Genomic DNA, 21,315 nt, shown 5'->3' with positions numbered 1-21,315 from the left:
CACCCACCTCAGCCAACCAAAGTGCTGGGATTACAGGCATGAGCCACTGCACCCAGCTGATACTACTACTATCCCCATTTTACAGATAAGCATATGGGCAAAATGAGGGTAAGGCACTGACCCAGGATCAGACAGCTGAGAAGTGGCAAAGGCAGGATTTGAACCCAGAACCTCTGGCTCCACACACTAGTAATCTAAACCACTCTCACTACACTACAACGTACGTGGTAAAGCCGTGTGGTGGGCACGTAATCAATGTAGGTCCCTTCACAGTTGCTGGGAGAGGCAGGAATTTGCAGTTCCTCTGAGTTCTCCTCCTCCGCTGCCCACCTGTCCTGGGTCATTCCTGCAGCCCTGCCCTGCCCTGCCTGTTCTCACCCTCCCTCTGCCAACAGAATTCTGGGCAGGGTTTTATGGGCTCTGATAAGGCCCTGGCAGGGCCGAAGTTCATCAGCACTTCCTCTTTGCAGGGGGGATAGGGGAGGGGATCCAGGTGATTTGGGTCCTGGCTGGTCACCAGGTAAGCTGGCAAGGGAAGGGAGACTAGGGTGCGCTCTAGGAGAAGCCGACAGCCTGACAGTCCCAGAAGACGAGCCCTATGGATCCTCCCCTGCCAGCCACGCCCTTACCCTGGGTATAAGAGCCACCACCGCCTGCCATCCGCCACCATCTCCCACTTCTGCAGCTCTTCTCACAGGACCAGCCACTAGCGCAACTTCAAGCAATGGCCTTTGTCCCTGCACCGGGCTACCAGCCCACCTACAACCCGGTGAGACGCCGACTCAGGCCCCACCCTGCCTGCAGCTCCGTCCATAAGCCCTCACACCAATTTTCCCTACCCTGATCCTGGGGGGGCCCATCTAACTCTGTGGTTTAATTTATCCAAAGCTGACCCAGACCCTCAATTTACACCCACCCTGCCCTCAGGCTGTCTGTGTCCACGTCTAACTGTCGGCCCTCGTCATCTTCAACCTGGTCCTCACCCGTGGTTTCCTCTCCCCTGCTTAAGGGACTGGGGGGCTTTTCCGGGAGGGGTAAAGGCTGCAACAGGCAGATGGCTTGTGAGTCCCCTCACCAGGCCTCTTCTCCAGACACTGCCTTACTACAAGCCCATCCCGGGCGGGCTCAGCGTGGGAATGTCTGTTTACATCCAAGGAGTAGCCAACGAGCACATGAGGAGGTAAGACCCTCCCCAAGCCAGGCCGGGCTGGCAGGGGACTTCCCACAGAGTGCTCTGGGCCTGGCTGTTGGGGGCTTTCTGCCTTACCCCACCCTGGTGAGGAGGGGACTCTTTTGCTGCCCCACCCAATAGCCAGAGATGAGCCTGGGGCAGATCAGGAGTGGGTATGTGGGGGCCGGAAGGTTCAGGGAGGGCTCACCTTGAGAGGCAGCCCCTGAGTTGGACATTAGACTGAAGCCAATGGGTGCAATAGCAGGAATTGCGATCACAGGCTCAGGCCTGGGTGCCCGAGTTAAAATCCCAGCTCTGCCACTCCCCAGCTCTATGTTGGTGAAAGGGTGAAACTGACTATAACTCTCTGTACTTCACTTTCTTTTCTTTTTTTTCTTTTCTTTTTTTTTTTTTTTTTGAGATGGAGTTTTGCTCTTGTCGCCCAGGCTGGAGTGCAATGGCATGATCTCGGCTCACTACAACCTCTGTCTCCCAGGTTCAAGCGATTCTTCTGCCTCAGTCTCTCGAGTAGCTGGGATTACAGGCCCGTGCCAGCATACCGGCTAATGTTTGTATTTTTAGGAGAGACAGGGTTTCACCATGTTGGCCAGGGGGGTCCCCTAGTCTCAAACTCCTGACTTCAAGTGATCCGCCCATCTCAGCCTCCCAAAGTGCTGGGATTACAGGCGTGAGCCACTGTGCCTGGCCCAGTCTTAGCTTTTTATAAAGGGCCTTAACACGGTGACAATAATTGGCCTCATATGACTTTTTTTTTCCCTTAGAGATAGGGTCTTGCTGTGTTGCCCAGGCTGCAGTGCAGTAGCACAATATAGCTCACTTCGGCCTCCAACTCCTGGGCTCAAGGGATCCTCCCACCTCATCTTCCCAAGCAGATGGGACTACAGATATGCGCCACCACGCCCAGCTAATTTAATATTTAACTTTTTTGTTTTTGAGACGGAGTTTCGTTCTTGTTGCCCAGGCTGGAGTGCAATGGCGCGATCTCTGCTCAATGCAGCCTCCACCTGCCAGTTTCAAGTGATTCTCCTGCCTCAGCCTCCCCGGTAGCTGGGATTACAGGCATGCGCCACCACGCCCAGCTAATTTTGTATTTTTCAGTAGAGATGGGGCTTCTCCATGCTGGTCAGGCTGGTCACGAACTCCTGACCTCAGGTGATTCGCCTGCCTCGGCCTCCCAGTGCTGGGATTATAGGCGTGAGCCACCGCGCCCAGCTTTAATTTTTATTTATTATTATTATTTGTTTTGTAGAGACAAAGTCTTGTTATGTTGCCCAGGCTGGTCTTGAACTCCTGGGCTCAAGCGATCCTCTAGCCTCGGCCTCCTAAAGTGCTGGGAGGATCAGGCACTGGTGTGAGCCACTCTACCCAGCCTGTTGTTTATTTATTTATTGTTTACTTCTTCAGTGAGTGCCCACTCTGTGTCCTGACACTAGGGATGGAGGAGTGAACAGGACAGAGACCCCTGCCCTCATGGAGCTGACGTCCTAGTAGGGAAAACATAAAAAAGAAGTCCAGGCCAGGCGCTGTGGCTCACGCCTGTAATCCCAGCACTTTGGGTGGCTAAGCCAGGACGTCAGGAGTTGGATACTAGCCTGGCCAAAACGGCAAGATCTCATCTCTACTAAAAATACAAAATTAGCCAGGCCTGGTAACAGGTGCCTATAATCCCAGCTACTTGGGAGCCTGATGTGGGAGAATCACTTGAGCCCTGAAGGCAGAGGTTGCAGTGAGCTGAGATCACTTCACTGCACTCCAGCCTGGGTGACAAAGATAGACTGTCTCAAAAAAACTAAAAAGGCGGCCAGAGAAGGTCTGCCTGGGAAGGAAACATTTCAGCAAAGAACAGAAGGAGAGAGGGATCCCCGGGGACAGCTGAGGGAAGGGCCGTCCAGGCAGAGGGAAGAGCCAGTGCAAAGGCCCTGAGACAGGTGTGTGCCTGCCCTGGAGAGCAATTTCAAGGATGCTGGTGTGCCCAGGGGTGCAGAATGTGATGTGGCATGGGTGTTCACAGGGGCCCTCTGGCTGCATCAGGGAAATGATCTTCAGGGCCAGGAGCAGAGCAGGGAGACCCAAATGCATAGGACAGAGCCTGGCCCGTGGCAGACTCGTAGCAGTCAAAACTGGAAGTTGGAAAGAGGCTGGAGGAGGTGGTCTAAGAAGGCAAGGTGGGCTGGGTACAGCAACTCACACCTGTAATCCCAGCACTTTGGGAGGCCGAGGTGGTAGGATTGCTTGAGCCCAGGAGTTTGAGACCAGCCTGGGCAACATAGTGAGACCCCGTCTCTACAAAAAAAAAAAAAAAAAAAAAAAGCCAGGCATAGTGGCATGAGCCTGTAGTCCCAGTTACTAGGGAGGTTGATGCAGGAAAATCAGTTGACCCAGGAGGTTGAGGCTGCAGTGAGCTGCCATCGTGGCCACTGCACTCCAGCCTGGAGGACAGGGCGAGACCGTGAGACCCTGTCTCAAAAAAAGAAAACAAAGGTCAGGCACGGTGGCTCACACCTGTAATCCCGGCACTTTGGGAAGCCGAGGCAGGTGGATCACCTGAGGTCAGGAGTTCGAGACCTGCCTGGCCAACATGGTGAAACCCCATCTCTACTAAACATACAAAAATTAGCTGGATGTGGTGGTGCACACCTACAATCCCAGCTACTTGGGAGGCTGAGGCAGGAGAATCACTGGAATCCGGGAGGTGGAGGTTGCAGTGAGCTGAGATTGTGACACTCCAACGCCGGCCTGGGCAACAGAGCAAGACTCCATCTCAAAAAAAAAAAAAAAAAAAAAGCCGGGCGCAGTGGCTCACGCCTGTAATCCCAGCACTTTGGGAGGCCGAGGCGGGCGGATCACAAGGTCAGGAGATCGAGACCATGGTGAAACCCCGTCTCTACTAAAAATACAAAAAATTAGCCGGGCGCAGTGGCGGGCGCCTGTAGTCCCCGCTACTCGGGATGCTGAGGCAGGAGAATGGCGTGAACTCGGGAGGCGGAGCTTGCAGTGAGCCGAGATTGCGCCACTGCACTCCAGCCTGGGCGACAGAGCGAGACTCCGTCTCCAAAAAAAAAAAAAAAAAAAAAGGAAAGGCTGTGAGCGAAGGTGTGGTGGTGGTGGGAATCTGCCCCCCTCAGAATTCACGCCCCCTCCACACCATAGCCCACAGTGCCAAGGTCGCCCCTCAGAGCAGGTGCTGAGGTCCAGACCAGGGAGCCCTGGGACAGGGCGGCGGGGAGAGGGCTTCCTAGAGGGGGCCCCCAGGCACAGGGAGGTGGCACCAGGGGAACGAGCCCTTCATGTCCCGCCAGATTCTTCGTGAACTTTGCGGTGGGACAGGACCCGGGCGCAGACATCGCCTTCCACTTCAATCCGCGGTTTGACGGCTGGGACAAGGTGGTCTTCAACACCCTGCAGGGCGGGAAGTGGGGCAGCGAAGAGAGGAAGAGAAGCATGCCCTTCAAAAAGGGCGCCGCCTTCGAGCTGGTCTTCCTAGTCCTGGCTGAGCACTACAAGGTTTGCGTGCTTTCTCTCTTGTTTCCTGAGCTGGAGGGCAGTGGCACCATCTCGGCTCCTTCCTTCCTTCCCTCCTTCCTTCATTTTCTTTCTTTCTTTTTTTTTTTTTGAGATAGAGTCTCACCCTGTTGCCCAGGCTGGAGTGCAGTGGCACCATCTCAGCTCACTGCAACCTCCACCTCCTGGGTTCAAGAGATTCTCCTGCCTCAGCCTCCCGAGTAGCTGGGACTACAGGCGCGTGCCACCACGCTCAACTAATTTTTGTATTTTTAGTAGAGACAGGGTTTCATCATGTTGCCCAGGCTGGCCTCGAACTCCTGACCTCAGGTGGTCTGCCCGCCTTGGCCTCCCAAAGTGCTGGAATTACAGGCATGAGCTACCATGCCCGGCCTCTTCCTTCTTTTTCCTCTTTTTCCTTCCTGTTTCTCCGTTCTCTCCTCTTTCCTTCCCTCCTTCCTTCCCCCCTTCCCTCCTCTCTTCTTCCTTCTCTCTCCCTCCCTCCTTCCTTTCTTTCCTTGTTCCATCCCCACTTTTTATGTCAACTTCTTTCTTTTCTTTTCCTTCTTTCCTGCCTTTTTTTTTTTTTTTTTTTTTTTTTTTTTGAGACGGAGTCTCGCTCTGTCGCCCAGGCTGGAGTGCAGTGGCCAGATCTCAGCTCACTGCAAGCTCCGCCTCCCGGGTTCCCGCCATTCTCCTGCCTCAGCCTCCCGAGTAGCTGGGACCACAGGCGCCGCCACCTCGCCCGGCTAATTTTTTGTGTTTTTAGTAGAGACGGGTTTCGCCGTGTTAGCCAGGATGGTCTTGATCTCCTGACCTTGTGATCCGCCCGTCTCGGCCTCCCAAAGTGCTGGGATTACAGGCTTGAGCCACCGCGCCCAGCCCTTTCCTGCCTATTTTTAAAAATCCTCTTTTAACTTTCCCTTAGTCCCTTTACCCTACTGCTGAGAGCCTTGTAATACATTTCATGTGTATTTCCTCCTACCAGTTTGTGTTTTTTGCAAACCATGTACTTTTTTTTTTCTCTTGAGACTGGGTCTCGCTCTGTTGCCCAGGCTGGAGTGCAGTGATGCAAACAGCTCACTATACCCTCAACCTCCCCAGGCTCTGGTGACTCTCCTGCATCAGCCTCCGGAGTAGCTGGGACTCCAGGTGCACACCACCATGCCTGGCTAATTTTTGTATGTTTTTGTAAAGACAGGGTCTTGCTATGTTGTAAAGACAGGGTCTTGCTATGTTGCTCAAGCTGGTCTCAAACTCTTGATCTCAAATGATCCCCCCACCTTGGCCTCCTAAACTGCTGAGATTACAGGCATGAGCCTCCGCACCTGGCCAGTGAGCTGACTTTTGACCCTAGCTTGGCCTCTGAGCTGTGGACTCCAAGGTTCCTGATGCTGAGGCTGTCCCAGCTCATCCCCAAGACTTTCGACTCCCAATGAAAAAGATCCCTGTTCCCTGCTTTTTTTTTTTTTTTTTTTTTAGAGTCTTGCTCTGTCGCCCAGGCTGGAGTACAGCAGCGTGATCTTGGCTCACTGCAACCTCCACCTCCCGGGTTCAGGCGATTCTCCTGCCTCAGCCTCCCGAGTAGCTGGGATTGCAGGCTCATGCCACCACACCTGGCTAATTTTTGTATTTTTAGTAGAGGCGGGGTTTCACTATGTTGGCCAGGCTAGTCTCGAACTCCTGATCTCAAATAATCCGCCCACCTCAGCCTCCCAAAGTGCTGGGATTAGAGGTATGAGCCATGGCACCATGCCCCTGCTTCCTGTTTCTACCTTCCCAGGATCATGGGTGCTGACTCCTGACCTCCCATCTCTGCCCTCCAGGTGGTGGTAAATGGAAATTCCTTCTATGAGTATGGGCACCGGCTTCCCCTGCAGATGGTCACCCACCTGCAAGTGGATGGGGATCTGCAACTTCAATCAATCAACTTCATCGGAGGCCAGCTCCCCCCGCCCCAGGTGTGAGGGGTCCCATCCCTTCTTGTGTCCTTCCTTTCTAAATTCAGTTCCACATTCATTTTTCTTTCTTTTTTTTTTTTTTTTTTTTTTTTGAGACTGAGTCTCACTCTGTCGCCCAGGCTGGAGTGCAGCGGTGCAATCTTGGCTCACTGCAAGCTCCACCTCCCGGATTCACGCCATTCTCCTGCCTCAGCCTCCCGAGTAGCTGGGACTACAGGTGCCCGCCACCACACCCGGCTAATTTTTTTATATTTTAGTAGAGACAGGGTTTCACCGTGTTAGCCAGGATGGTCTCGATCTCCTGACCTTGTGATCTGCCCGCCTCAACCTCCCAAAGTGCTGGGATTACAGGCGTGAGCCACCGGGCCTGGCCTATTTTTTCTTTTTGAGATGAAGTCTTGCTCTGTCGCCCAGGCTGGAGTACAGTGGCATGATTCTGGCTCACTGCACTCTCCGCCTCCCAGGTTTAAGCATTTCTCCTGCCTCAGCCTCCCAAGTAACTGGGATTATGGGCACCCACCATCACATCCAGATAATTTTTTTTTTTTTTTTTTTTTTTTTTTTTTTCTTTTTTTTTTTTTCTTTTGAGACGGAGTCTGGCTCTGTCACCCAGGCTGGAGTGCAGTGGCGCAATCTCGGCTCACTGCAAGCTCCGCCTCCCGGGTTTACGCCATTCTCCTGCCTCAGCCTCCCGAGTAGCTGGGACTACAGGCGCCCGCCACCTCGCCCGGCTAGTTTTTTGTATTTTTTAGTAGAGACGGGGTTTCACCGTGTTAGCCAGGATGGTCTCGATCTCCTGACCTCGTGATCCGCCCGTCTCGGCCTCCCAAAGTGCTGGGATTACAGGCTTGAGCCACCGCGCCCGGCCACATCCAGATAATTTTTGTATTTTTAGTAGAGATGGGGTTTCACCATGTTGGCCAGGCTGGTCTTGAACTCCTGGCCTCAAGCAATCCACTGGCTACAGTCTCCCAGAGTGCTGGGATTACTCCCAGAGTGCTGAGCCATGGTGCCCAGCCAGGTTCCACATTCATTTATTTCCCAAGCATCTCCCTCTGCTGAGTGATGCCAAGAGCCCAGTGATGATCAAGGGAGCCCACTGGGAAGACAGACCCATCACTGCAAGGGATCAGGGCCAGGAAGGGGAGGCCCAGGCTGAAGGGTTGCAGTTGGGTTGGGTCCCAGGCAGAGGGATCAGGGCCAGGATAGGGGGTGGGTGGGGGCAGGCAGAGGGGTCAGGCCCTGGGCTAGGCAGGGCTGGAGACGGGAATGACTGAGATATCTCTGGGCCCTGACCTCACCGGGCTCACAGACGTGGCATCAGAAATGGTCAGGGCTGTGGTAGGGAGGGCACAGGCAGAGGCGTCGGGGCTGGGATGTGGAGTATGCAGGAGGTTTTGGGAGCGTGAAGGAAGGGCTTGACTAGCCATGGGTCAGGAAGGCAGAGCTTCCTGGTGTAGGAGGAAGTGTGTAAGGTGAGTCAGGAAGTGAGGATAAGGAAGGGAAAAGAATACACGATAGTGAATGAATTCCCAAGAGGTGGCTTAACACCATCATTAAAAATAAATAACAAGCAATTAAAATAAGTTTCTCAATTTAATTTAATTTATTATTATTATTGAGGCAGGGTCTGGCCCTGTCACCCAGGCTGGAGTGTGGTGGTGCAATCACAGCTCACTGCATTCTTGACTTCCTGGGTTCAAGTGATCCTCCCACCTCAGCCTCCTGAGTAGCTGGGACTACAGGCACACGCCGCCATCCCCAGCTAATCTTTAAATTTTTTTTTTTTTTTTTTTTTTTTTGAGACGGAGTCTCGCTTTGTCGCCCAGGCTGGAGTGCAGTGGCCGGATCTCAGCTCATTGCAAGCTCCGCCTCCCGGGTTTACGCCATTCTCCTGCCTCAGCCTCCCGAGTAGCTGGGACTACAGGCGCCCACCACCTCGCCCGGCTAGTTTTTTTTTGTATTTTTAGTAGAGACGGGGTTTCACCATATTAGCCAGGATGGTCTCGATCTCCTGACCTCGTGATCCACCCGTCTCGGCCTCCCAAAGTGCTGGGATTACAGGCTTGAGCCACCGCGCCCGGCCTCTTTAAATTTTTTGTAAAGACAGAGGGGAGGAATCTCCCGATGTTGTCCAGGTTGGTCTCTAACTCCTGGCCTCAGGTGATCCACCCACCTTAGCCTCCCAAAGTCCTGTGATTACAGGCGTGAGACACAGTGCCTGGCATATAAAGCTACTTTTTTTTTTTTTTTGAGATGGAGTCTTGCTCTGTGGCCCAGGTTGGAGTGCAGTGGCGCAATCTCAGCTCACTGTACCCTCCGCCTCCCAGGTTTAAGCAATTCTCCTTCCTCAGCTTCCCAAGTAGCTGAGATTATAGACACCTGCCACCACACCCGGCTATATAAAGCTACTTTTAAAGGGTTTTTGGGATAGCTGGCTGAGAATAGAAGTCAAGACAGAAAGGAGTTGATTACAAGGAGGAGAAAAGACGAGGAAACAGAAAGGGAGAGACAGAGAGTAAAAGTTAAAGGTGTTAGACTTGGGAAGCTGAGGCGAGCGGATCACCTGAGGTCGGGAGTTTGAGACCAGCCTGACCTACATGGAGAAACCTTGTCTCTACTAAAAATACAAAATTAGCCGGGCGTGGTGGCGCATGCTTGTAATCCCAGCTACTTGGGAGGCTAAGGAAGGAGAATCGCTTGAACCCGGAAGGCAGAGGTTGAGGTGAGCCGAGATTGTGCCACTGCACTGCAGCCTGGGCAACGAGAGCAAAATTCCATCTCAAATAAATAAATAAATAAAATAAAATAAATAAAGGTGTTAGGCAGAAGGAAGCCCCTGCGCTGAGGTGTGGCCAAGACAGAGAGAGAGAGACAGAAACACAGAGACAGAGGCGGAAAATGAGATCAAGGTCAGCGAGTGAGGGCCCCGGGACGGCAGGAGAACAGCATGGGGAAGGGTACAGAGAACGGAATGGACCAGGCATTGCCCTACAACTTTGGGGTGACTCACTGGGCATCAGCAATCCCTCAACATGGGGTGCCCCTCTCCATGAATCTGTGATTGGGGTGCCACCCTTTGATGCCAGAGTTCCCTGGCACAGTGGTGGTGGTGGTGGGCGACCCCAGGGCAGGCACCCTCGACATCTTTCAGTCCCAAATGTGGGGACCCTCTCATAACCGCTTTCTCTTTCTGTGCCCACAGGGACCCCCAATGATGCCACCTTACCCTGTAAGTACTTGCTGACGGGTGAGGGTCTTCCCCCTTAGTGGGGGTCCCTCAGCCCCCTCACCCTTCCCGCCTTCTGTCCATCGTTCAGGGTCCCGGACATTGCCATCAACAGCTGAACAGCCTGCCCGTGAGTGGGAGGGCTGAGATGCCCCCGGGTGGGGAGTGGGAACGGTGAGAATTGGGGTGGGGGAAGCTAAGAGGGGTTGCAGTCCCAGGTGTACTAACCCAGCACCTGGAGAAACGCCGGAGTCTAATGGGTGTGTCATAGATATCTGTTGACTCTTGGAGAATAATATCGCTTCTTCCTCACTTCACAGACCATGGAAGGACCCCCAACCTTCAACCCGGTATGGCTTAGGGGAAACAGAGATGGATGGTCAGTGGGGGCGGGGGGGCACGGATCCTTGGGGAACCTGAGACAGCCAGAAAGAGAGTGGGCTGAGGGTGTTTGGGGTGGGAGGTGGGGAGAGGGTAGATGGAGTTGGTGGTCAGGTTTAGGGAGCGGAAGGGGTTGGGGATGTTTTCCAGGAGGAGTAGGGCCTCTCAGAAAATTTGTTCTTGGGCCAGGAATGGTGGCTCACGCCTGTAATCCCAGCACTTTGGGAGGCCAAGGCAGGCGGATCACGAGGTCAGGAGAGCGAGACCATTCTGGCCAACATAGTGAAACTCCGTCTCTACTAAAAATACAAAAATTAGCTGGACGTGGTGGCGGGCGCCTGTAATTCCAGCTACTCAGGAGGCTGAGGCAGGAGAATCACTTGAACCAGGAAATCAGAGGTGGCAGTGAGCTGGGATTGTGCCACAGCACTCCAGCCTGGTGACAGAGCGAGACTCTGTCTCAAAAAAAAAAAAAAAAAAAAAAGGAAGAAAATTTGTTCTTGGCCCGACATGATGGCTCATGCCTGTAATCCCAGCCCTTTGGGAGGCCAAGGCAGGTGGATCACTTGATGTCAGGAGGTCCAGACCAGCCTGGTCAACATGGTGAATCCCCATCTCTACTAAAATGACAAAAGTTAGCCAGGTGTGGTGGCACACGCCTGTAATCCCAGCTACTCGGGAGGCTGAGGCAGGAGAATTGCTTGAACCCGGGAGGCAGAGGTTGCAGTTAGCTGAGATTGTGCCACTGCAGCCTGGGCAACAGAGGGAGACTCTGCCTAAAAGAAAACAAAATTTGTTCCTGCAAGGCTGGGCGTGGTGGCTCATGCCTGTAATTCCAGCACTTCGGGAGGCTGAGATGGGAGGATTGCTTGAGCCCAGCAGTTTGAGGCTGCAGTGAGACTTGATAATGCCACTGCACTCCAGCCTGGGTGACAGAGTGAGACCCCATCTCTTATAAGAAAAAAAGAAAGGAAAGAAAAGAAAAGAAAAATAAAATTTATTCCCACATCTGGCTCTGCTAAGCTGAGAGAGAATGGGACCCCCCCATTCTCTTCCTACAGCCTGTGCCATATTTCGGGAGGCTGCAAGGAGGGCTCACGGCTCGAAGAACCATCATCATCAAGGGCTATGTGCCCCCCACAGGCAAGAGGTATAACGTAGACTAGGTGGGAACCCCCAGCCCCCTCCTCCCTCCTCAGACCCAACAGTCTAGACCCTCTGTCCCCTCCTCCTTTAGGGACTCAGAGGTCCAGCCCACAGGCCCCTCCCCATTGGACTCCATCTGACTCCCTGCTCCCTCTCTGTCCCCAGCTTTGCCATCAACTTCAAGGTGGGCTCCACGGGGGACATAGCTTTGCACATTAATCCCCGCATGGGCGACGGTACCGTGGTCCGGAACAGCCTTCTGAAAGGCTCGTGGGGATCCGAGGAGAGGAAGATCACGCATAACCCATTTGGTCCCGGACAGTTCTTTGATGTGAGTCTGGGTTCTCTTTTCCCACTTCCTTCCAGGGCCTTGGTCCTGGCCCTGGCCTCACGCCCCCCACTCTCCCTGCAGCTGTCCATTCGCTGTGGCTTGGATCGCTTCAAGGTTTTCGCCAATGGCCAGCACCTCTTTGACTTCGCCCATCGCTTCTTGGCCTTTCAGAGGGTAGACACGGTGGAAATCCAGGGTGATGTTACCTTGTCCTATGTCCAGATCTAATCTATTCCTGGGGCCATAACTCATGGGAAAATAGAATGATCCCCTAGGACTCCTTTCTAAGCCCCTAATAAAATGTCTGAGGGTGTCTCATGAGTGTGTGTCTCCATCTGCTCCCCCACTACTCTTCCCTTCCTTCATTCAGTCATGCACTTCATCTATCCTTCATCCAGTCATCTGACCATCCATCCTCCCATCATCATAAACCTGATTATGCCCCAAGCACTGATTTAGGGCTCATTCATTTCTCACAGCAACCCCAAGAGGTAGAAACAATTATTATCATCCCTCTGTAACAGATGAGGAAACAAAGGAAAATGAAACAAATTGCCCAAATTACACAGTGCATAAATGGCAGAAGGAGGATTTAAATCCAGCTGGTCTGGCTCCCAAGGATCTGCACACTTAACCACTATACAGCCTCTCGTTCCATACATCCATGCATCCATCTCTCCACTCATGTATCCCAACATCTATTAATCTCTCCATGTATCCAACCAAAAGTCCATCCAACCATCCATCAATCAAACATCCAACATCTAGACCTCATCAATCCATCCATTGATCAGATGGTTCAACCATCTTTCATCCAACCTTTTATCCACCTACCCATCCACCCATCCATTTACCTCTGCACTCATCATCTCATGGTCAATCTCTCCAAACATCCAATCAACCATATGTTCACCCACTCATCCAAACATCCAACCATTCTTTCATTCGACACTTTATCCATCACCCATGCATCTAACCATCCGTCATCCTCTCCATCCATCCAAACATCTAACCATCTACCAGTCCATCTGTCTATTCATTCAGCCATCCTTACATCTAACTTTCGTCCATCGATTCATTTCTTCATCCCTCTATTTGTCCATGTAATTCTCTGCTTTCATCACACTCATCCATTTGTCCTCCATATGCCCATTCATCCCTCCATTCAGCCATTCATCACTTTTCCATCTCTTTCTATCCAATTATCCATTCATCTCTTCATTGTCTATTTTTTTACCCTTTTCCAACTCAAGCTGGAAAGTTATCCACTCATCTATCTTTTCATCTCTCCATCTATCCACCCAACCATGCATTCATCAAATCACTCTTTTGCTGATTTCATCATTCATTGATTTCTTGTTTTGTTTTTATTTTTGTTTATTTTTTGAGACAGAGTTTTGCTCTTGTCGCCCAGGCTGGAGTGCAATGGTGCGGTCTCAGGTCACTGCAACCTCCACCTCCCCGGTTCAAGCAATTCTCCTGCCTCAGCCTCTCAAGTAGCTGGAATTACAGGCACCTGCCACCACACCCGGCTAATTTTTGTATTTTTAGTAGAGACAAGGTTTTGCCATATTGGCCAGGCTGGTCTTGAACTCCTGACCTCAGGTGGTGCACCCGCCTTGGCCTCCCAAAGTGCTGGGATTACAGGCATGAGCCACTGTGCCTGGCCTATTCATTGATTTTTTTTTTTTTTTTTTTTAGAAGGCGTCTCGCGCTGTTTCCTAGGCTGGAGGCAGTAGTGTGATCTCAGCTCACTGCAACCTCTGTCTCCTGAGTTCAAGCGATTCTTCTGCCTCAGCCTCCTGAGTAGCTGGGTCTACAGGCGTGTGCCACCATGCCCAGCTAATGTTTGTATTTTTAGTAGAAACAGGGTTTCACCATGTTGGCCAGGATGGTCTCAATCTCTTGACCTCGTGATCTGCCCACTTCGGCCTCCCAAAGTATTGGGATTACAGGCGTGAGCCACTGCATCCAGCTGATTTCTTTACATTTTCATTCATCCCTCTATTCTTTATTCACTCTTGTGTTTACTTATTCACCATTCACTGACTCACCCACTTTCAAATTAGCTGGGTTGGCTTTCTGATGTAATGGGTTAGCAAGCTTCAGGACAAACCACAAAGTGATGAATTAAACCCTCTATATTATTAATTGGATAAAATGCTGTAAAACCGGTTATAAGCATGACTCAAACTAAGTTTAAATGTTCGCATGTCTAAAGCAACTTTCTGGAGTGATGGATATGTTCCATACCTTAGGTCACACAGCTCTGTGCATTTGTTAGAACTCCTTGGCTCATATATTTTGTTTTGTTTTATTACATTTAAATTTATTTATTTTATTAAATTCTCTTTTTATTTTTGTTTTTATTGAGACAGGATCTCACTCTATTGTCCAGGCTGGAGTGCAGTGGTATGATCACAGTTCATTGCAGGCTCAACCTCTGGGACTCAAGTGATCCTCCCACCGCAGCCTCCCAGGGTGGGCACCACCATGCCCAGCTAATTAAAAATATATATATTTGTAAAGACGGGGGTCTCCTTATGTTGCTCAGGCTGGTCTCGAATCCCTGGGCTCAAGCAATGCTCCTGCCCTAGCCGCCCAAAGTGTCGGGATTACAGGTGTGAGCCGCTGTGCCCAGCCAACTGTACATTTTAGATTTGTGCATTTCACCGATATAAACAAAGAATCTTTCCACAACGCTTACCACAAAGAAAGAATCATAAACAAATATTGTACTCTACCTAATGATATACTTGCTGAAATGTTTAGGGGTGACAAATACTGATGTTTACAATTTACTTCAAATGGATAAGCAAATAAAATGATGGCTGGGTGCAATGGCATGAGCCTGTAATCCCAGCACTTTAAGGGACGAGGTGGGAAGACTGCTTGAGCCCAGGAGTTCAAGACCAGCCTGGGCAACATGGCAAGACCCTGTCTCTACAAAAAATTTAAAAAGTAAGCCAGATGTGATAGCAAATATCTGTAGGCCCAGCTGCTAGGGAGGCTGAGGCAGGAGGTTGGCTGGTACCCAGGAGTTCAACACGCCGTGAACCATAATCACGCCACTGCACTGTAGCCTGGACAACAGAGCAAAACTCTGTCTGTTTCTTAAAAAATACAAAATATTAAAATAAGATAAAGAAATAGTGCTCGCTTCAGCAGCACATGTATTAAAAATTGGAATGATACAGAGAAGATTAGCATGGCCCCTGTGCAAGGATGACACGCAAATTCATGAAGCATTCCATATTTTTTGGCCGGGCATGGTGACCACGCCTGTAATCCCAACACTTTGGGAGGCTGAGGCAGGAGAATCATGAGGTCAGGAGTTGTTGTTTTTTTTTTTTTTTTTTTTTTTTGAGATGGAGTCTCGCTGTCTCCCATCAGCTCACTGCAAACTCCGCCTCCTGGGTTCATGCCTTTCTCCTGCCTCAGCCTCCCAAGTGGCTGGGACTACAGGCACCTGCCAACACGCCTGGCTAATTTTTTGTATTTTTAGTAGAGACAGGGTTTCACCGTGTTAGCCAGGATGGTCTCGATCTCCTGACCTCGTGATCCGCCCGCCTCGGCCTTCCAAAGTGCTGGGATTACAGGTGTGAGCCACCACGCCCGGCCCAAGGTCAGGAGTTTTTTACATCAGCCTGGCCAACATGGTGAAACCCAGTCTCTACCAAAAATACAAAAAATTAGCTGGGCATAGTGGCGAGCGCCTGTAACCCCAGCTACTTGGAAGACTGGGGCAGGAGAATCACTTGAACCCGGGAGGCAGAGGTTGCAGTGAGCCAAGATCGCGCCACTGCACTCCAGCCTGGGCCACAGAGCGAGACTCCATCTCAAAAAATAATAATAAAAAAATAAAAAATAGGGCCGGGCGCGGTGGCTCAAGCCTGTAATCCCAGCACTTTGGGAGGCCGAGACGGGCGGATCACGAGGTCAGGAGATCGAGACCATCCTGGCTAACACGGTGAAACCCCGTCTCTACTAAAAAATACAAAAAACTAGCCGGGCGAGGTGGCGGGCGCCTGTAGTCCCAGCTACTCGGGAGGCTGAGGCAGGAGAATGGCGTAAACCCGGGAGGTGGGGCTTGCGGTGAGCTGAGATCCGGCCACTGTACTCCAGCCTGGGTGACAGAGCCAGACTCCGTCTCAAAAAAAAAAAAAAAAAAAAAAAAAAAAAAAAAAATAAAAAAAAAATAAAAAATAAAAAACAGACTTCCAGATGACCCATGTGTCAAAGAAAAACTCAAAAGGGAATTTAGGAAAGATTTTGAGATAAAAATAAAAAATAAAAACACAGGATCTAAGGATATACAAGATCCAGCTAACCATAGTATTTAGAGGGAAATTTATAGCTTCATGTATTAGAAAGGAAGAAAGGCCAGGCACGGTGGCTTGAGCACTTTGGGAGGTCAAGGCGGGGAGGATTGCTTGAGGCTAGGATTTCAAGGCTGCAGTAAGCCATGATTGCGTTACTGTACTCCAGCTCTCCAGCCTGGGTGACAGAGCAAGTTCCTGTCACTAAAAAAAAAAAAAAAAAAGAAAAAAAATGAAAAGAAAGTCCTCAAATGGGCTGGGCACAGTGGCTCATGCCTATAATGCCTGCACTTTGAGACGCTGGGGCAGGCGGATTGCCTGAGGTCAGGAGTTCAAGACCAGCCTGACCAACATGGTGAAACACCATCTCTACTAAAAAGACAAAAATTAGCCAGATGTGATCGCTGGTGCCTGTAGTCCCAACTACTAGGGAGGCTAGACAGGAGAGTCTCTTGAACACAAGAGGTAGAGGTCGCAGTGAGTCGAGATTATACCACTGCACTCCAGCCTGGGCGATGGAGCAAGACTCTATCTCAAAAAACAAACAAACGAACAACAACAACAAAAAAAAAACAAAAGGAAGGAACTCAAATAAATAAGTGAAAATCAATGAAATAGAAAATATAAAAACAATTGGGAAATAAATATAACAAATTTGCCCATCAACAAGTGACTGGATAAGTGAACCATGGTCATACAATGGATTATGTAGAAGGCCAAGGTTCTTCACCCCCTAAAGGTTTGTTGAAGAATTATTGACATGAGGTTGGTTAACAGAAGACAAGGCATATACATATATCTATATTTCTATACTCTCATATATAACGTGTATATGAGAGTCTTTAGAATGATGACCCAAAGATACAGAGGAAATCGTCTACTTCTATGTTTAGTTTAATAAAGTTTTGTTGTTGCTGTTGTTGTTGTTGTTGTTGTTTTGAGACGGAGTCTCACTCCATCATCCAGACCAGAGTGCAGTGGCGCCATCTTGGCTCACTGCAACCACTGTCTCGCTGGTTCAAGTGATTCTCCTGCCTCAGCCTCCCGAGTAGCTGGGATTATAGGCGCCCGCCGCAATGCCCAGCTAATTTTTGTATTTTCAGTAGAGACGGGGTTTCACCATGTTGCCCAGGCTGGTCTTGAACTCCTGACCTCAAGTAATCCACCCGCCTTGGCCTCCCAAAGTGCTGGGATTACAGGCATGAGCCCCCACACCTGGCCTAGCTTAATAAAGTATGGACAGCCCTACAGAAATATGACTGGAGGGGCCGGGCACGGTTGCTCACGCCTGTAATCCTAGCACTTTGGGAGGCCGAGGCAGGTGGATCACGAGGTCAGGAGATCGAGACCATCCTGGCCAACACGGTAAAACCCTGTCTTTACTAAAAATACCAAAAACTTAGCCGGGCAGGGTGGCGGGTGCCTGTAGTCCCATCTACTCGGGAGGCTGAGGCAGGAAAATGGTGTGAACCCGGAAGGCGGAGCTTGCAGTGAGCTGAGATTGCACCACTGCACTCCAGCCTGGGCGACAGAGCAAGACTCTTTCTCAAAAAAAAAAAAAAAGAAAAAAGAAAGATGACTGATGAAAAAGGGTATGATCTAATGTGAGTACACTGAGTGGGGAGAACCAACAAGGCCTTTCTGTCTAGGTTTTTTTGTTTGTTTGTTTGCTTTTGTTTTTTTTTTTTTTTTTGGCTCTTTGAGTGTGTATTTTTTTGGTGGAGGTACGGGGCAGGATCCTCTCTGGAATGGGAGTTTTATGACTCACAGTCAAGTAAGGTAGGTCAGATTATTATTATTATTTTGAGACATGGTCTCCCTTTGTCCCCCAGGTTGGAGTGCAGTGGCGTGATCACTGCTCCCTGCAGCCTCAACATCCCCCACTCAACGATCCTCCCATTTCAGCCTCCTAAGTAGCTGGGACTATAGATGTGCACCACCACACCCAGCTAATTTTTTTATTTTTTTATTTTTTTTTTTGAGACAGAGTTTCGCTCTTGTTGCCCAGGCTGGAGTGCAACGGCGAAATCTCAGCTCACTGCAACCTCTGCCTCCCGGGTTCAAGCCATTCTCCTGCCTCAGCTTCCTGAGTAGCTGGGATTATAGGCATATGCTACCACACCCGGCTAATTTCCCGGATAATTTTGTATTTTCAGTAGAGACAGGGTTTCACTATGTTGGTCAGGCTGGTCTCAAACTCCTGACCTCAGGTGATCCGGCCGCCTCGGCCTCCCAAAGTGCTGGGATTACAGGCGTGAGTCACCACGCTGGCCTATGGTCAGCTTTTATACAGATAGGGTGGAAGAAAAGTTAAAGTAATATTTTTAGGTTTTATGGCTGGCTTTGGGCAAAAGGGTTTTGGTTTTTATGACCTGCCTTTGGGGAAGAGAAATTCTAGTTTTCATAGCTAGCCTTGGGGACAATGGGACTGAGTGACAGGAGGGCAGGAAAAGGTCCAAGGAAAACTTTTGCTACTGAAGCTGCTGCTGAGGCCTTCATTTTGGAGTATTATTTTCATTTTCTTTTCTTTTTTTCCTTTCTTTTTTTTTTTTGAGATGGAGTCTTACTCTGACACCCAGGCTGGAATGCAGTGGTGCGATCTCGGCTGACTGTAACCTCTGCCTCCTGGATTCAAGCGATTCTCCTGCCTCAGCTTCCCAAGTGGGGACTAAGGCATGCACCACTAGGCCCAGCTAATTTTTTGTATTTTTAGTAGATATGGGATTTCGCCATGTTGGCTGAGCTGGTCTTGACCTCCTGACCTCAGGTAATCCACCTGCCTTAGCCTCCCAAATTACCGGAATTACAGGCATGAGTCACCGTGCCCAGCCACCTGGCCCTCTTATTTATTTATTTATTTATTTATATTTTCTTTCTTTCTTTAAGAGACAGGTGCCGGGTGCAGTGTATCAAGCCTGTAATCCCAGCACTTTGGGAGGCTAAGGCAGGCAGATCATAAGGTCAGGAGACTGAGACCATCCTGGCCAACATGGTGAAACCCCGTCTCTACTAAAAATACAAAAAATTAGCCAGGCATGGTGGCACACGCCTGTAATCCCAGCTACTCAGGTGGCTGAGGCAGGAGAATCGCTTGAACCCGGGAGACGGAGGTAGTGAGCCAAGATCCCGCCACTGCACTCCAGCCTGGGCAACAGATCGAGACTCCGTCTCAAAAAAAAAAAAAAAAACATGTGGTCTCACCTTGATGCCCAGGCTGCTGCTCTGGAACACCTGTCTTCAAAGGCTCCCGCCTCGGCCTCCCAAAGTGCTGGGATTATAAACATGAGCTACTGTGCTCAGCCCATTTGGGGGTACTGTTTTCTGAGGCCCAGAAGTTGCAACTCAGACAAAAAGAAATGCAAACACACGAATAAACCTCAAAAACATTACACTAAGCAACAGTTGTCAGATGTTTATTTAGAAAAAAAAAAAACAAAACGAGGCCGGGCGCGGTGGCTCAAGTCTGTAATCCCAGCACTTTGGGAGGCTGAGACGGGCGGATCACGAGGTCAGGAGATCGAGACCATTCTGGCTAACACGTTGAAACCCTGTCTCTACTAAAAAAATACAAAAAACTAGTCGGGCGAGGTGGCGGACGCCTATAGTCCCAGCTACTCGGGAGGCTGAGGCAGGACAATGGCGTAAACCCAGGAGGCGGAGCTTGCAGTGAGCTGAGATCCGGCCACTGCACTCCAGCCTGGGTGACAGAGCGAGACTCCGTCTCAAAAAAAAAAAAAAAGAGTAATGCACTTTTATGCCAAGTTTTATAGCAGGAAAAACTAATTTATGAAGCTGGAGAGCAGATCAGTGGCTGCCACCCAGGTGACAAGGGTGTGGTTGGGACAGGTATGGAAATGTCCTGTACCTTGACCGGATGACCACACAACCGGATGTATTCACGGAACTGTAACCTAAAAAGGAGGAATTTTATTGTGTGTAAATTACACCTCAATTAAGTTGATATTGAAAAACAAAACAGGCCAAAACAGGTGCGGTGGCTCACGCCTGTAATCCCAGCACTTTGGGAGGCCCAGGCAGGTGGATCACCTGAGGTCAGGAGACGGAGACCATCCTGGCTAACATGGTGAAACCCCATCTCTACTAAAAATACAAAAAATTAGCTGAGTATGGTGGTGGGTGCCTGTAATCCCAGCTACTTGGGAGGCTGAGGCAGGAGAATCGCTTGAACCCAGGAGGCGGAGCTTGCAGTGAGCTGAGATTGCGCCACTGCACTCCAGCCTGGGCGACAGAGGGAGACTCTGTCTCAAAAGAAAAAAAAAAAAAAAGAAGGAAAGAAAGAAGCACACTAATATATTTATTTTACTTTTCTTTTTTTGAGAGGAAGTCTTGCTCTGTCACAAGCTTGTGCCACCACAGCAGGTATATATTTTATAATCAGAAAGGAGATGACAAAAAAGAAAAAATGGCCAGGCGTAGGGGCTCACACCTATAACCTCATAACTTTGGGAGGCTAAGGCAGGCAGATCATTTGAGGTCAGGAGTTCGAGACCAGCCTGGCCAACATGGTGAAACCCCATCTCTACTAAAAATACAAAAATTAGCTGGGCATGGTGGCACATGCCTGTAATCCTAGCTACTCAGGAGGCTGAGGCACGAGAATCGCTTGAACCTGGGAGGTGGAGGTTACAATGAGTCAAGATCATGCCACTGCACTCCAACCTGGGCAACAGAACAAGACTCTGTCTCAAGAAAAAAAAAAGGGATGACATAGGTCCCAGAACGTTCTGTGCAGCACTGTTTGGATGTATTGAATGATGTGAAACAGTCAGGCATCAAGGAGGGCTCAGGTAACATTCCTTGTTTGTTACTCCACACAATGGGGCACTCAGGCGCCAGGAGAATTAATGAAGCAAAACACAAATGTGGATAACCCCCCAAAAGGTTCAGTGGGTAGAGGGTGCTACCCTTTATGTGAGGAAGGAAAAAAAGTAAAACTACATGTGCATGTGTTTAAATGCACATAGATTTTTGAAACAATGCACAAGAAATGAAGATGGATAACAGCATTTTCATAAACATAACAGAAAGAAGGCCTTTTTTTTTTTTTTTTTTTTTTTTTTTAATTGAGACAGAGTCTCTGTCGCCCAGCTGGAGTGCAGTGGCCCAATCTTGGCTCACCACAACCTCCCCCTACAACCCGAGTTCCAGCGATTCTTGTACCTCAGCCTCCCGAGTAGCTGAGACTATAGACGCGTGCCACCACGCCTGGCTAATCGTTTTGTATTTTTAGTAGA

General features: G+C 50.0%; 1 protein-coding gene and 1 non-coding gene across 3 annotated transcripts; both read left to right on the top strand.

The window, feature by feature from the left end:
• Nucleotides 1-665: 665 nt before the first annotated feature.
• Nucleotides 666-12,058, top strand: LGALS4 (galectin 4). 2 transcript variants are annotated; one of them, XM_005589130.5, is made up of 10 exons: nt 666-769; nt 1,092-1,180; nt 4,492-4,696; nt 6,520-6,654; nt 9,860-9,886; nt 9,975-10,013; nt 10,204-10,233; nt 11,326-11,414; nt 11,576-11,741; nt 11,823-12,058. In XM_005589130.5, exons 1-10 carry the CDS (start codon nt 725-727, stop codon nt 11,967-11,969), a joined length of 972 nt encoding a protein of 323 aa, XP_005589187.1. In that variant the 5' UTR covers nt 666-724; the 3' UTR covers nt 11,970-12,058. The 2 variants fall into 2 exon arrangements, with proteins under 2 accessions (XP_005589187.1, XP_065392649.1); XM_065536577.2 differs by having other exon boundaries at nt 928-1,180.
• Nucleotides 12,059-14,893: 2,835 nt separating this feature from the next.
• LOC123570408 (U6 spliceosomal RNA) lies at nt 14,894-15,001 on the top strand. Its single transcript, XR_006694590.1, has one exon. It is a non-coding gene; the product is annotated as a U6 spliceosomal RNA (small nuclear RNA).
• The last annotated feature ends 6,314 nt before the right edge of the window (nt 15,002-21,315 follow it).

Source organism: Macaca fascicularis, chromosome 19 (assembly GCF_037993035.2).
Source record: "Macaca fascicularis isolate 582-1 chromosome 19, T2T-MFA8v1.1".
Classification (NCBI taxonomy): domain Eukaryota; kingdom Metazoa; phylum Chordata; class Mammalia; order Primates; family Cercopithecidae; genus Macaca; species Macaca fascicularis.
Note: the sequence above shows the minus strand (reverse complement) of the source record. Positions and strands in the feature narration are given on the sequence as shown.